Source organism: Fukomys damarensis, unplaced genomic scaffold, assembly GCF_012274545.1.
Source record: "Fukomys damarensis isolate Sample0158 unplaced genomic scaffold, DMR_v1.0_HiC HiC_scaffold_12, whole genome shotgun sequence".
NCBI classification, from domain to species: Eukaryota; Metazoa; Chordata; class Mammalia; order Rodentia; family Bathyergidae; genus Fukomys; species Fukomys damarensis.
Window position 1 is genome coordinate 18,493,440 of NW_022900924.1, and position 15,990 is coordinate 18,509,429.

The 15,990-nt window shown below is 42.6% G+C and overlaps 1 protein-coding gene across 1 annotated transcript in view; it reads left to right on the forward strand.

The window, feature by feature from the left end:
• Kntc1 (kinetochore associated 1) overlaps positions 1 to 10,781 on the forward strand; it is an 80,994-nt gene extending 70,213 nt beyond the window's left edge. Inside the window, exons 54-64 of the mRNA XM_010604354.1 lie at positions 28 to 146; positions 555 to 690; positions 966 to 1,061; positions 1,685 to 1,741; positions 3,848 to 3,902; positions 3,983 to 4,046; positions 5,368 to 5,497; positions 6,526 to 6,615; positions 7,243 to 7,388; positions 8,524 to 8,614; positions 10,588 to 10,781. Coding sequence (XP_010602656.1) covers positions 28 to 146; positions 555 to 690; positions 966 to 1,061; positions 1,685 to 1,741; positions 3,848 to 3,902; positions 3,983 to 4,046; positions 5,368 to 5,497; positions 6,526 to 6,615; positions 7,243 to 7,388; positions 8,524 to 8,614; positions 10,588 to 10,608 — 1,005 coding nt within the window. The 3' untranslated portion in view covers positions 10,609 to 10,781. The remainder of the gene's footprint in view (positions 1 to 27; positions 147 to 554; positions 691 to 965; positions 1,062 to 1,684; positions 1,742 to 3,847; positions 3,903 to 3,982; positions 4,047 to 5,367; positions 5,498 to 6,525; positions 6,616 to 7,242; positions 7,389 to 8,523; positions 8,615 to 10,587) is intronic.
• The last annotated feature ends 5,209 nt before the right edge of the window (positions 10,782 to 15,990 follow it).

Genomic DNA, 15,990 nt, shown 5'->3' on the forward strand with positions numbered 1-15,990 from the left:
AATCTCTAGCCTGTTTTGGTTTTACAGACCCTGGGCATGCGTCAGTTAACTTTTGCCCACAAAACACGATCTCTTCAATGTCTTCTCTATTTGGCTGACAAGGAAACTATAGAATCTCTCTTCAAAAAACCCATTGAAGAAGTGAAGTAAGTAGAATTTGATTAATTGTATTAAGAATTAGGAATCAGGGCCGGGGATTTAGCTCAGCAGTTTGGTGACCTGCCTTGCAAGTGCAAGGACCCGAGTTCAATCCCTGGTACCAAAAAAAAAAAAAAAAATTAGGAATCAGATATTTCTTTTGGAAATGTAACTTGTAAGCCCCTTTAATTTATTAGATTGCCTTTGAATAGTTATGTAACTGTACTTCTGTTTCTTTGACTATCTGTGGCATTTTGGCCAAGAGGAAATAGGTCTTTGAGGCAAGAGGATCACTGAGAGTTTGAGGCCAGTCTGGGCTCCATAGTGGATTCAAGGCCAGCCTGAACTACATTGCAAGGCCCTGTCTCAAAAAACCAAAAAAGAGAATAATTCTTGTAAACACCTCTGTTTTTCAGATGTTATTTGAAATGTATAACTTTTCTGGCATCATTTGAGACGTTGAATATCCCCATCACCTATGAAATGTTTTGCCACAGTCCTAAAGAAGGAATGATTAAGGGCCTATGGAAAAACCACAGCCATGAGCCGATGGTAGGTAGAGTCCTCCAGGGTGGAGCCCCTGGCTTCACACTCAGGCATCTGCCACCCTTTGGGGCTCTGGGAGACCCTTTATCCCCACACAGCCCACTGCGCTGACAACCTTCACTGTTCTTTCATTAGGAAGATGGGGCCTTCATCAAAATGAGGTGCTAGACACTGGATTCTGTTTAGATTTTGTATTAGGCTGCCATATCTTTTGCAGAGGTTGTTGGATTTACTGTGTCTTGAAGTAAGATGATTATTATTTTATTCTTTTTTGGCTTCAGGCAGTAAGATTGGTGGCAGAGCTCTGTTTAGAATACAAAGTCTATGACCTGCAGCTTTGGAATGGACTCTTGCAAAAGCTTCTTGGCTTTAATATGGTGAGTGAGTCTGAGGATCTCTGGAAGTTGTGCTCAGATTGGAAGTGCACTTCTTGCTAAATAGGTGCACGCTGAAAATACCCACTGGCCCCAAGTTCCTGCCAGACCTGAGAGATCATGGTGTTAGGCCAGGGAAAGTGCAAACTGAAATAACCTATTTTGTGCTGGAAACAAATGGAACGTTTCCTTGCTTTTTGGGGGGGCATGGTTTTTTGAGACAGGGTCTCACTATGTAGTTGAGACTGACCTGGAACTCACTACGTAGCCCAGGCTGATCTCAAACTCACAGCAATCCTCCTGCCTCAAACTCCCCGAGGGCTAGGATTACAGTCAATGACTGTATTTTTTAAAACAAATATCCTGGGGCTTGAACCCAATGGTGTTCTACCACTGAGCGAGATCCCCACTCTTTTTATTTCAAGACAGCTTCACTAAGTTGCCTAGGCTGCCCTCAGACTTTCAGTCCTGCACTGGCCTTCCAAGTGCCTGGGGTTACCCTGCCACACCCAACTGGAGATGAACTTTTATAAATACTCCTTTTGAAATACTGAGGAATCTCATATTTTACCTTGAAAGTCCAATGTGGTGGCCTTCTAAACTTATTTATTCGTTTATTTTTACAGATTCCTTACCTAAGGAAAGTTTTAACAGCCATTTCTAGTATGCACTCATTATGGCAGGTATGTAGTTTTTTAAAGTAAATTCACTGAACTTAATTGTACACTCGCTGGCATTGTGACCCTAGATGAAGAGAGAAGAGCAGGCTGCATCAGCTGCAGGATGAGGTTCACATTCTGCCTCCTGGAAGCCACTGCTTTCTTGGGTTCTCCAGGCCTCACGAGTCTCATCTTCATTCCTGCTTTCAAAACACTTAATTATGCATTGGGCTGCCCCTCCTAGACCTGGGAGATCTCTAAAGTCAGAGCCCCTGTCTTATTCATCTTAGTTTTGCGAGTTGTGTGCTCAGGTAATCATTATGCACACACATGGTAATTTATTCCTATGGAAATTAGGCTGAGTAAATTTTCTTTTACTATTTCTCTTCATACTATCTCCCCAGGGGTAACTACTATTTACAGTTTCTTGCGTGTCCTTCTAGAGCTTTCCTGTCGTTACACAAGCATGTAGGTGTGTGTATATATGTACCTTGTTGTACACATAAATGCAATCACATTCTAGGCAAAGTACTGTTTGTGTGACCTGGGAGAGTGTTCTAGATGAGGACATCCATTTCTAGTTCTTTTATTTTTTATTTTTTGGTTAGGGTAAAATTCACGCTATCAAATAGTTTTTAGTATATTTGGAAAGTTGTGCAACTACAACCATTATCTAATACTAGAACACTTTCCTCAGCCCTGAAGGAAACTTCATAGCCATTGGCTGTCATCCCCTGCTCACCCTTCCCTGCGGGCGCTAGGAGCCCCTGCTTTCTCTGTATGGATTTACCTGCTCCACACATTTCCTGTCGATGGGATATCCAGCCTTTTATGTTCCCTTTCACTTAGCATAATGCTACACAGTAGCGTGTATTTGTGCTTCATTTCTTGTATTGACAAATAATATTCCACAGTTGACGCTTGATACTCGTGGGGGATTGGTTTTAGGGCTGTACCACCACCCTGCAGATACCAAAGCCCCCTGACGCCAGGTTCTAAGTATGACATGGCATAGTATTTGCATAGAACCCATGCACACCCCCCATATTTTAAATACCTTATACAATTTTGATGTTATGTCATTGTTGTGACATATATATCAATATATCTAAATATAGATATAGATATAGATATATTGTTTTTTGGTGGTGGTGTTGTTACCCTGTATTGTTTAGGATATAGTGACCCAAAAAGCTAGTATGCAGTAGGGGCATTTTTTTTTAATGTATATTCATGGATGCAGACCCTGAGGATACAGAGGGCCAACTACACCACATTTTTCATGTATTTATCCATTCAGCAGTTAATGGATATTTAGTTCATTTCCACTCTATGAATAATGATGCTATAAACATTTTTGGGCAAGTTTTTATATGGACATGTATTTTCATTGAGTCTGTTCCCAGGAATGGGATTGTTGGCTCTAAGGTATCTATCTATGTTTAGCTTCTTAAGATACCTCATTAGTTAATTAGTTTTATTTGTTTTGGCAGTGCTGGGCATTGAACCCAGGTTCTTGCACATACATGCTAGGCTGGTGCTCTATCACTGGACTACATCCCCAGCCCTTCTCATTTTTAATTCTGGATTCTCCATTTTTAATTCATTTGTTTGTTGTTTGGTACCGGGAATCGAACTTGGGACCTTATGCCTTGTGAGGCAAGTGACAGAACCAGTGAGCTAAATCCCCGGCCCCCCATTTTTAATTCTTAATTATTCCCCATAATATGGAGTGAAATATACCAGAAGTTACTGAACCACTCCTCTGTTGGTGTTCTTTTCAAACTAATTTTCTTGAAATTCTCCCATCTCCTTCCCCCTGCCCTATGCCTGGCATATAATCTGGCCCGTAATAGGCTTAGTGTGACCTCTGTTTTCTGAGTTGAGCTCTGGCACTTTTGTACCTAATGGAACAATAACAAACCAGTCAAGATTGTTTAAAAAGATCCTGAAGTGTATAATTATGCTGAAAATTTTCCGAGAATCTTAATCCTCTCAAATACGAAAACACCAATTTCTGATTTTGGTCTTAGCATCCAGAATATAAGTTTTAAATATACAGTTCTGTGAGTGCACAACAGGGTTTGTGATAGCCCAGACATGAATTCTCTAATGCGCTTGTTTCTACAGGTTCCGTACTTCAGCAAAGCTTGGCAGCATGTGATACAGATTCCACTCCTCTCAGGTATTTTCCTGTCCTCTGAAACACCAGCAGTAGTGTTTTGTAGCTGAGTGCCTATGTGTATCATTGTTTTTTCTTTTCAGCCTCTTGTCCTTTAAGGCCCAATCACTTAACAGATTGCTGTAAGAGTCTCATCGCTATCTTGGAGTAAGTAAAATGTTTGTTCTCCTACCTGGAAAGCAAAATTTGTTGCTTATGAAATCCTTCTGTGAGCACAGCAGAGCCCCCCACCCCACCCCAATCAGTGATGTTGCTTCTGTGGTATCCTGAGCTTTGAATGGCACACACTCTGAGTGCGTGATGAAGTCTGTGCCTTCGCCCCTCTGACCAGCACACCCAGGTCACCTGCACGGCCTGCCCCACAGCCATGCAGCTGCTCTCAGTTACCCACTCAGCTATTGCAGGGTCACAGTGCTCAAACACAGAGGTCTTGCTACACTCACTAACGGCTCCAAGGAGCAAGTGTGTGAGGCTGGCAGTTTTATTACAGTATATTGTTATAGCTGTTTTATTATTAGGTATTTCTGCTGATCTCTTGCTGTGTCTGATTTATAAATTAAACTTTATCATAAGTATATGTGGGCCAGGGATTTAGCTCAGTGGTTCCGCCACCCACCTTGCAAGCATAAGGTTCCGAGTTCGATCCTCAGTACCAAAAAAAAAGGAGTATGTGTATACAGGGGAAAACATAGTAAATATGGGGTTTGGTGCTATCCAAGTTTCAGGTATATAATGGGGGTCTTGGAATACACCCCACGGATGAAGGGGACCAGTGTGGTTCCTTCTTGTTGGGAAACATGCATCATACTTTTTTATTGGTTTGTGATACTGGAGATGGAACCCAGGGCCTTGCTCATGCCGGACAAGCACTCCACACGAGCTGTATCCTCAGCGCACCACTTTGTTTTTATAGCAAAATATTTGTGATTTTTACGTTGTCTGCTTTCCATGTGTGGTGCTTTCCAGTTTCCTAGGAAACTGATATTCACTAAGCAATCCCTTAACTTAGTACCTGATGTTAGTGTAAATGTAAAGTGCCTTTTGTGACTACCTAGCCTTGAAAATCCTACATCCTTGTCTTAGATTTTGAGCTTTCTAAGAATTGATCATATATGTCTGTAGGCTTCCAGATTTAATCACAGTAGCAGAGAGTAGTCTGCGTGCTGCAGGTAGATTTTTTGTTTTGGGGGCATTTTTGTTTTTGTTTTTGTTTTTGTACCAGGGATCGAACTCAGGATGTTGTGCTTGTAAGGCAGGCGATGGAACCACTGAGTTAAATCCCTGGCCCTGTAGGTAGATTGTTTTATTGCTGGTAGATGTCATCAAAGATCTGGGTTGCTCATTACTAAGCACTCTAATATTTAAAGTTACTGAAAGCCTGGACAGGTAGTGTCTGTGGAAAGCTAGAAAGGCCAATATAATGTAGTAAATCTGACAGGCTGTTAATAAATAACACATTTTCTCAAAGATGTCCAGTTTCAGATGATCTCGACCTGATGGGAGTCGCCAGGCAGTACGTCCAGTTAGAGCTCCCGGCTTTTGCATTAGCTTGTCTAATGCTCATGCCCCACTCAGAAAAGAGAAACCATCAAATTAAGGTATCTTGTACATTATTCCTTTGGGCTTGCCAAGGAAATAGAATCTCTCAGATTGCACATCCCTTGCAAAAGGTTGCATTTTCTGCTCACCAAACCTGTAAAGCATGAATACCTGAGTATGGGTGAGGTGGCAGGGTTAGTGGATATAAGATAGAGGAGCCAGACGGAGGTTCAGCAGAGGCGTGTCTTCAGAGAGGCGTGGACCTTACCTTTATCTATGGGGAACAATTGATTTCTTGGAAGAGTAAAGTGAAATGAAGGCCTCTCTTGGAAGTAGCAACCCATTCATTACCCTCGTAGGCTTGTTCAGAGGAGAGAGGCAGCAAGCAGGGAAAGTCCAGAAGCTGTCACAGACGCACAGAATGTCAGCTCGCTCACTCCATACACACAGCCACCCTGGGGGAACGAGTACCGGTGGGGCAGGCATGGGGAGGTGCCAGGCGAGCAGCCTGACTCACAGTTGCCATGTGATTTAAAGGAGAGTCAGATCTTATGTGTGGGTGTTAACTAAGAAGCTGTGAGCATTTTGAGAACAGAACTTTCAAAAGTCACTCTCCTTTCCATTAATACAACAGCAGATAGAACAAAGCATTTTAAATGTTGTATAGTTATTTCTTCCATGAGTATATAAGGACATAGAGATCTATATAAATGAATATGCATGTTTTTTATTGTCATTTAGTCTATTAATTGCATTTTCTCAAAAATCGTCTGTGCTTTTCTTTGATATATTTTCCTATTTTTATTATTCATAAACTTATTCCTTGCTTCTTTTCAACATTTCAGTATTTAAATAGATTCCTTTTGGCACTTAGGACAACAAATGCCTGACAAACCATTTTTGATGTTTGAATAAGTAGTTGTAAAATATTTTTTCCTCTTATTTTAGTAACATTTGTTGATAGAATTTTTTCCAATGTTAGAAATTCTTTTGACATATTTCAGAGTTTAAAATGAAAAACTTCCAGGTTGACGGAAATTAGTAATAATAACAGTTTTTTTAATTGTGCTTTAATTTTTTTTTCTAGAATTTTCTGGGCTCATGCAATCCTCAGATCATTTTACAGCAATTAGAAGAATACATGAATTCTGGACAGTTAGCAGGATTTTCACATCAAGTAAGACAATTTTGTCTCCTTTTTTCTATGTAGGATTGCTTTTCTGGAAGGTAATCACTTCTCTAAGATTTAGCTAGACTCTCGCCATTTTAATATGTAAAAATTATTTTGCTTTTATTAAAATCATAGTAGAATTTTTAAAGACAGGAATCCTGCCTGTCTTGTTTACTGCTCTGCTCAGTGGAAATTTTATATCCTTAAGTACTCCTAATTTACGGGGGGCTTGTTTGGTTGGTTTTGTTGTTTCCTTTTGTTTTGGATTTTGGAGACAGGATCTCACTGTGTAGTTTAGGCTGGTCTTGAACTCACTACATGGCCCAGGCTGGCTTTGAACTCACAGCGATCTTCCTGCCTCAGCCTCCTGAGTACTGGGGGTATAGGTGTGCCTCACCACTCCCAGCAAATGCTTTTAACTACAAACAGATCTTCCTCATAAAAAGTTCCAATGATCATAACTAAGTGGCTTTCCACCTCCTTACTTGATGCTACACTGAGCCAAAGCCTTTCCCTCCAGACAGGAGGCTCAGTGCTGATGCAGTGATAATTCAGCTTTTGGAATTTTCAGGATTGAGTAAAGGACTTGGAACTTGTTTCATGTTTAATATGACAGTACCTGTCATTCTATAGATTAGAAGTCTGATTCTGAATAATATCATAAAAAAGAAGGAATTCAGGATTTTGGCAAAGACAAAATACTTTCAAGTACTGAAATTGCACATGATAAATACCAACAACATCACTGAATTAGTCAACTACTTGGCAAGTGACTTAAGGTAAGTTAATTTGAAAAAAAAGAAACGCACTATAAAATATATCTTAAAATACAACTTTAAGGGGCCGGGGATTTAGCTCGGTGGTTTTGCCACCTGCCTCACAAATGTGAGGCCCTGAGTTCAATCCCTGGTGGGGGATACTCCCACACACACACACACACACACACACACACACACACACACACACACACACACATGTGTATATATATATATATATATATATAAAACTTTAAAATATGTCTTTATTTGGAGGATGCTATCAAACAATTGTAGACCTACAAGGTTGTAATTAAAAGTTCAAAATACTGCCAGATATGGTGACACACGCCTGTAATCCCAGCACTCAAAAGGCTGAGGCAGGATGATCACTGTTGAGTTGGAGACCAGCCTGGGCTACACAGTGAGTTCCAGGTCAGTCTCAACTACAGAGTGAGACCCTGTCTCAAAAAACAAAAAAGTAAACAAACAAACAAAAAAAAATTCAAAATACTAGCTACTACACATTCCCAGAAGTTAACCATCTTATACCCCGAAAATGTGGAACTTGAACTCAGAATGAGACACTTAAACAGGCTGTGTGAATCCCCACCAGGGTGTCTCACGATCTGCCCCAGACCCTGAGTCACAACCGGATTCCTTAGATGCTGCTCAGGCACTGCGAGCTTCTGTGACACATAATCTCTGCACAGCTTGCTTAGCTAATTTTCCGGCCCCCACAAATGTAGAAATGGTGAGCTTCTGAGGATGGAGCCGGGGCAGGTGTGAAACATGAAAAGCAATGGGCTGACACTGGGGAAGGGCTGAGTGCAGTCAGGAGGACGCGCTGAGGGTTCCGGCTCCGGTCCCACATCGGGTACGACTGTGCTGGTTGCATGAGAGGCTTCCATTTCTTGTCACCATCCCAGGGTTTCTTCCTGCTTGTTTTCTTTCTGATCAACCATCCCTGCGAATTGTCATTTGTGGGTATTATTTTTTGAGGTATAATTGAAATTTATGATAAGCCACACATATTGGAAATAGATGGTTGATGCATTTGACATCTGTGTACCCTGTGAAGCCAGCACTGCAGGAAAGAGAGCAAACATTTGTCACCCCAGGGGCATCTTCATGCTCCCTTTCCTTTCTGCCCCCACAGCATAGACGAAGCATCGGCCTTGATCAGTGAGTATTCAAAGCACTGCGGGAAGCTTGTGCCACCAGATGCAGCCCCTGGTGAAATCCTGAAGGTAAATCTGGCTGCCAGCTTCTTGGCTTCTAACCTGACTCTGCTATTTCTACATCCTGAAATTAACCCAATCTTTTCTGATGGCCTGGAGAGAAATCTGTTTTTGTGTGCATGTAGATAGTCATGGGCCACATTCTGAGAAATCTGTCATATGGACATCCGAGAGCCTGTGTGCACCATTCACACAAAACTGCGCAGCATAGGTCAATCAGTCATTGTGAAGCCCCAGCTACTCAGGAAGCTGAGGCAGGAGGATCCCCAGTTTGAGTCAGCCAGGGCAACTTAGACCCTGTCTCAAAATAAAAAAAAATAAAGAACTGGGGATATAGCTCAGTGGCAGACCATCCCTGGCTTCTACTCCCAGCACTACATGCATGCAGGAGTGAATAAAAAAGAAGGGGACACAGGAAATACGAGGTGTGTAACATGACAGACTCTTCTGTGGTGAGCTTTTGTTTTTAGGAACGCACTAAAATAGTGGCTAGAAGGTGTGTATAACAAGTCTATAAACACATTTACCACCAAGCACAATCATATGTGCTGCTCTTTTATACCGCTAGCAGCACAGTGGGTTTGTGTACCCAGGTGTGTGTGACACACTGTGCTAGCGACAGTACAATGGCTGTGACGTCACTGGGACAGGACCCTGAGATCACTATCATGTGCAGACTGTCACTGAATAGACTCATTGTTCATGGCCCTTTTTGTTGGGGAGCCCTGGAGCAGTGGCTCTGTTCTTAGCTGCCTTTTAGCCTGTGCTGCTGTAGTCTTTGGACCTGGGCCCCAGGCCCTCTCCAGTGCTTTCCCGAGTCATGATTCCTTACAAAGTCCAGTTTCCAATATTGAAACAAGTGAGAAAATAAATTTTAAGTATTTGTTGCTTTTATTTCTCTTTGTTGTGGGTCTGTGACAGGAATCGTGCTAAGCTACTGCTCTACCACTTTTTTTTTTTTTGGCAGACCTAGTAAATTTAAGTATTTTAGGGTCAGGGATTTAGCTCAGTGGTTCTGCTGCCTGCCTCACAAGCACAAGGTCCTGAGTTCAATCCCCGGTACCAAAAAATAAATAAATAAATTTAAGTTTTTTGGGTTTTTTCTCCCTGTGGTTCAGATCAGGAATATTAAAAGAAGTCTACTTAGCCAGGCACAGTGACACATGCCTATAATCCCAGTACTCAGGAGGCCATCATGGGTTGCATAATGAGTTCAACACCAGTCCAAACTGTGTAGTGAGACCCTGTCTTTAAAAAAAAGAGGGGGGCCAGGGACTTAGCTCAGTGGTTCTGCCACCTGCTTCAAAAGTGCAAGATCCCAAGTTCAATCCCCAGTACCAAAAAAAAAAAAGTCTGTTTGTAAAATTTAGAGAGATAACTTAAAATGTTTATTTCCAATCAGTTGTGCTGATTAGAAGATTATTGTTTTTGTTTTTTGGAATTTTTTTGTTTGGTTTGGTTTGCTTTGTGGTTTTTCTTTTTGGTTTTTTGAGACAGTGTCTCACTATGTAGTTGAGACTGACCTGGAACTCACTATGTAGTCCAGGCTGGTCTCGAACTCACAGTGATCATCCTGCCTCAGCCTCCCGAGTGCTAGGATTACAGGTACATGCCACCACGCGTGGCTTGGTTTTTGTTTTTGAGATAAGTTCTCACTGTGTAGTTCAAGCTGATCATTAACTCACTGTGTAGCCCAGGTGGCCTCACACAGCAATCCTGCCTCAGCCTTCTGAGTGCTGAGATTGCATGTGTGCGCCACTACACCTGACGGATTACTGTTTTGAAAAATAGAAAATATCCATGCAGGAGACAAATTCATAGCCTTCAAAATATGTTTCAGTCATATCTGTCTAAAATACCAACTAATTTTATACATAGATTTTATCATTACAGTTAATTCTTAAGTTGTATAGTTTATCTGACTATTTTCTGTTTTAAAAAACTGATACTCATAAAATGTTTCCTTGTTTTTTCCCATGTAGATGTTCCTTAATGGACTATAGTAAAGCATCAAACCCTTTTGTCAAAAACCACAAGAGGAAATTTGGAGTCCGCTACTAACTGACCATATTTATTATAGTTTATAAGTTGTGCGATCTATATGTAGTTGCTACGTTATTCACAAGAATAACTAAATGCTCGATATTAGTATAATTACCCAATAAAGAACGTGTATCCTGAGTTAATAATTTCATTGCCAGTTGCTTGTATGGTTTATAGACTCTCCGTTTTCTGTGCCCTACATGAGGGAAACAAAATGCAGACATAGTCTGCTCCCCCCCCTTAAGCAAACCAGCTGTGTACTTCAATCCTGTTTCTTCCAACGTTACCTCAGTCACTGTGCAACGCCAGCTGCACCACCAGAGGGGGAAGAAGAGAGGCGGGGTGGGCGCCAGTGTGCGAGGGTTTTCCAGCACCTTGGGCCCAAGCTTTGGAGAAGGCACAGTGACCATGCCCGCCCCTGACCCATAGATGGTTGAGCTTTTTAGATGGAAATAACAGTGAACGGGATGTTTTAGTAAAGCCAACTGGGCAACTGCTGGGGAGAAATGAGGCGCGTGAAAGGACGGGGCCTGGACGTGGAGTCTGCTTCATTTCCCTGGAGGACTGGCCAGGGAGCAGGAGGCTGGTCAGGGACAACTGCTACTGGAAACCGTGGGGTCTCAACTTCGGGGGCAAAGTAAAAGAGAAATCACAAAATGACATGATTTCGTTTTGGCTCTTTTTGGCCTTTTTAAGTACAAGCGCTCTTTTGAAGTACAGTTGGCTGGTTACTCATCCATTCATTTGTTACTAGAGATTTGTCTCTGATCCTAACTGATCCTTTGGGGACCTTAATGTGTTATGAACAACATCCTTTAAGAGAAGAAGTTAGGCCCAGGAGCTACTTGGGAGGCTGAAACAGGAGGATCCAAGTTCAAAGCTAGTCTGGGTTATTTTATTTTATTTTTTGAGATAGGATCTCACCTTCTAATTCAGAATGGCCTAAACTCACTATACAGCCCAGGCTGGCCTTGAACTCTGAGCCATACTCCTGCCTTAGCCTTCCAAGTGCCAGGATTACAGATGCGTACCACCATTTAGCCTGGGTAATTTAGCAAGACCCTGTCTCAAAAAAATTTTAGGGGCCAAGGATTTGGCTCAGTGGTTCCACCGCCTGTCTTGTAAGTGCAAGGGCCTGAGTTCAATCCCTGGTACAAAAATAAATAAATAAGGTGGGCCGGGGGTTTAGCTCCGTGGGCCCTGTCTGCCTCACAAGCACAAGGTCCTAAGTGATCCCTGGTTGGGCTGGGTGTGATTTTTTTTTTTTAAGGGCCTAGGAAGCTGGTCTAAAAAAAAAAAGGCAATTTGTGGTACATATATTCAATGTTTGTAAAAGTATGGCTTCGATCATGCACTTAGAGGCAGGACCCTAGGCAGGTGGTTATATCTTGGGGAATCAGCTGACTCACAGGCATTAGAAGCCGGGTTGCTGGGGGCGTGGCCTGGGCATGGCCCGCCTGGTTCCACCCTTCGGGGGCTTCCTGGCTTGCCATAACGTGAGCAACTTTCTTCCTCCAGGCCTCTGTCATCCAACCTCTACGCTGCATATGTCAGATATTTAGTTGCAGTGACGAAAAAAGTTACAAGACGATGAAAATGTTATGGAAGCAGATAGAGGTGATGACCCTGCAACACTGCAAATGTTCTAGACGAAAATCTTAATTATTTACTTTGAAATGGTTAATTTTATGTTGCAAATTTATTTATTTATTTATTTATTTATTTATTTATTTATTTTGTTGTTGTTGTTGTTGTTTTGAGACAGGACCTCACTATATAGTTGAGACTGACCTGGAACTCACTATGTAGCCCAGGCTGATCTCAAACTCACAACAATCTTCCTGCCTCAGCCTCTCAAGTTCTGGGATTACAGGTGTGCACCACCCTGCCCGGTTTATGTTGCAAATTTAACCTCAAAAACAAAAGGCAGAACTTGGGGATAGAATAGGTATATTCTTTGCTATTTCTCTTGCTAAGTACAACTATAAACCCTGCATATGGGAAGAAAGAAAGGTAGAGAAATTATGACGGCCAGCTCAGGACCCTAGGAACAGTACAAGCTTCCTGGGGTTTCTTTTTTTCTCCAGTAATCCAGACCTGGATCTCAAGAAGCTGGAAAGCTGTGAACCCTACAAAGGGCTCTCCAGCCAGGGCCCAGGCAAGTGGCAGGTTGGCAAGCAAGAACTGTCCTGCTTCAGCCACAGGAAGAACAGCAGCCCCTCCCCGACAGCACGGTGGTGCACTCTGCACTCCGGGAGGCCAAGGCAGAAGGATCCTAAGTGTGAGCCCAGCCTGGGCAGTTTAGCTAGAGCTTGTCTTAAAATTTAAAGAAGGCCTGAGGATATAGCTCAGTGCAAATGTCCTGGGCTCAGTATATGATCGGTACAAAACTTAGGTTCACAGTATACTTTTTAAGGGAAATTTTGAAAGAAAATATGTAAGATATATGGAAAATACAAATGCATGGGGCATAACTAATCCCTTGGGCAGATTGCATTTATTTATTTCTGTGCATCACTTTTTCCTTGGTTTTATAAAATCACAATCCTACTGCTTTCTTTTTTTTTTTTTTTTTTTTTTTTTTTTTTTTTTTTTGGTACCGGGGATTGAATTTAGAACCTTGCACCTGCGAGGCAGGTGGTGGCACCACTGAGCTAAATTCCCTGTGTGTGCAATTTTGTATTTAGTATCCTTTTCGCTGCTACTATAAAAAATTTTTTTTCAGTACTAGGGATGGAACTCAGGGCCTTATGCGTGCTAGGCAAGAGTTCTACTGCTGAGCTATACCCACTAAAAAGTATTGTTTTTGATGGTTGTGCTTTATGGTCATTCATACTGTAACACGACCCCAGATGTCAGTGCCAGGCAGGCATGGGCCACAGCTCTGCTTTCTGTTTAGGGTTCTGAGTTTCGCGGGATTAATCTCTGAGCCCATTTTCTTATCTATGACTGGGGGTGATGGGCCCTCTCCCATGTTCTCTATTCAGATTAGAAAGGTGGAGCACCCTCAAATCCCTCGGTCACTCCATTCTGGGTGTCCACTGTGTCCACTGTTAAGGACACCGGACCTCACTAATACTTTTCCACGAAGCCTTTCCCATGCTTGAATTGTTCCTTTAAGATGCATTCCCAGGAACAGATTTGGCAGGCCCAGTATAGGGTCAGGGATATTTTAAAGGCTGAGATATAGATGCAGATTGCCAAGCCACACGCCTTTTAGAAGGTCCCCTCACGAAGGCCACAAAAGCTCCCGAGCAGAGCCGAGCCTTGCTGAGCGCCCTCCGTTTAAACTCACCTTGCTACTCTGATAGCAGAGAGCGGTAGCCCACTCTTCTCATTGGTATTTCTTTGACATCTGTGTGGTTGAACCTTAGAGAAACCAAATATTAGGCTGAAATTGCAAGTGGATTCTGATTGTGTTCTTGGTCACAAACCCGCAAAGGGCAGAAGGGATCGAGTGGTGGCAGTAGAACCTCACAAATGGAATGCAATCTCCAGGCTTCGCTGACTGAGGCTAACCCAAAGGAGCTGTCACCGGATGAACGTTGCTTTCCTCCTGCAGAATGACATCCCTGCAGGACACAGAGTTTCCATGTGCCAGAGAAGTCAATTTGTTGAGACAGTCTGGCTATGTAGCCTAGGCTGGCCTCAAACTCACAGCAATCCTCCTGTCTTAGCCTCCCCAATGCTGGAATTACAGGCCCAGCCCAACTGAGAAGTTACTTTTTTGAAATACAATTATGAGCTTAAATGTGCAGGTGGCCAACATCCTTATTACTATATTTTATATTTGTATTATCTATGATCATTGTTTTTATTATTCCATTCTCATCTCAGGCAACCATTCTACTTACTGTTTTATTTTATAACAAATTTTTAGTAAAGAGCTTAGCTATTTTCTAATTGAATGTCCTTTCAATGGATTTTTTTTCCTAATAGAAATGAAATTTCATTTTACATCTGTAATTGGAAACAACATTCAAAATAGGGCTGTCCAAACAGGTCAAAACAAAAATCTGTATTGTTCATTCTCTACACTGCCGCCTTAATATATTCTCTCAACACCAAGCCAGGGCTCTCCACAAGCTCCCACTTGGCTTGGCCTAAAGTGCAGGTTGCCAACTGACGTAGGCCAGATGCGCAGTGTTCTCAGGAGCTGGATGTAAAAGGCTGTCCCCACTGTGGAAGGTCTGATTTTTCCCAAGCTCTGAAGCTCACTTCCGGCCCACTCCTACGGTGGCCCGGGAGGCCTGCATGACCTGGCAGCCCCTTTCCAGCCCCTCTCCTCTGATCAGGCTTCTCCAGCCTCCTCTCATTGCACACACAGCCCCACCGTAGCTGCTTGGTACCATGTTTCCTTCAGACACGATTCAAAGTGATCTCTCCTGCCGGGCGTGGTGGCTCACACCTGTAATCCCAGCACTTGGGAGGCCGAGGCAGGAGGATCACTGTGAGTTCGAGACCAGCCTGGGCTACATAGTGAGTTCCAGGTCAGTCTCAACTACATAGTGAGACCCTGTCCCAAAAAAAAAAAAAAAAAAAAAATCAACAAAGTGATCTTTCCTCACTTGTCTATTGACTGTGTCGCTGGGCCATGATTAAATTCCATTTAATCAAGCACTTTATGGGGTTCATTCCTTGTATCCCCAGACCCTAGAATAGAGTCAGGCATATAGCCAGCTCTTAAATATATTTATGAAATTAGCCAGGTATGGTGGTCCTCCCCTATAATCCCATTACTCTGTGAGGCTGAGGCAGGGGAATTGAAGATTCAAAACCGAAGAAAGAAAAGAAAATTCAAAACTGCCCTGGGCAATTTAGTAGTTTAATAAGACCTTGTCTCAAAAGTAAGAATTAGCACTAGGGAAGCAGGAGCATCACCATGAGTTTGAGGCCAGCCTATGTAACACAGTGAGTTCAAGACCAGCCAGGACTACATAGTGAGACCCTGTCAGAACAAACAAAAGAATGACTGAATGAATAAGTAAATAAATTTTTTGAAAGCTGGGGATGTAGCTCAGCATAAAGGTCCTGGGATCAATCCCTAGGACTGAGAAAAAAAAATTAGGAAATTAAAGAATTTTAGCTGCCCATTTGCAGGTAAAATTCCTCCTAGAATGTTTCACGATCACAGGAACAAGCGATAACACTTCATGATACAGAAAAACCGGGCAGAGTTAGCAACGCCTAAATAGGTGCAGCCTTACGGTGAATTTCCAGGGTTCGAGACTCATCGTCCTTCCGTCCTCTCTGCGTGGGACGAGGCAGCTCCATTTTCGTTCCTGTGACCACTGGAAGAGGGTTGCGCTGTGTGTGTGTGTGTGTGTGTGTGTGTGTGTGTG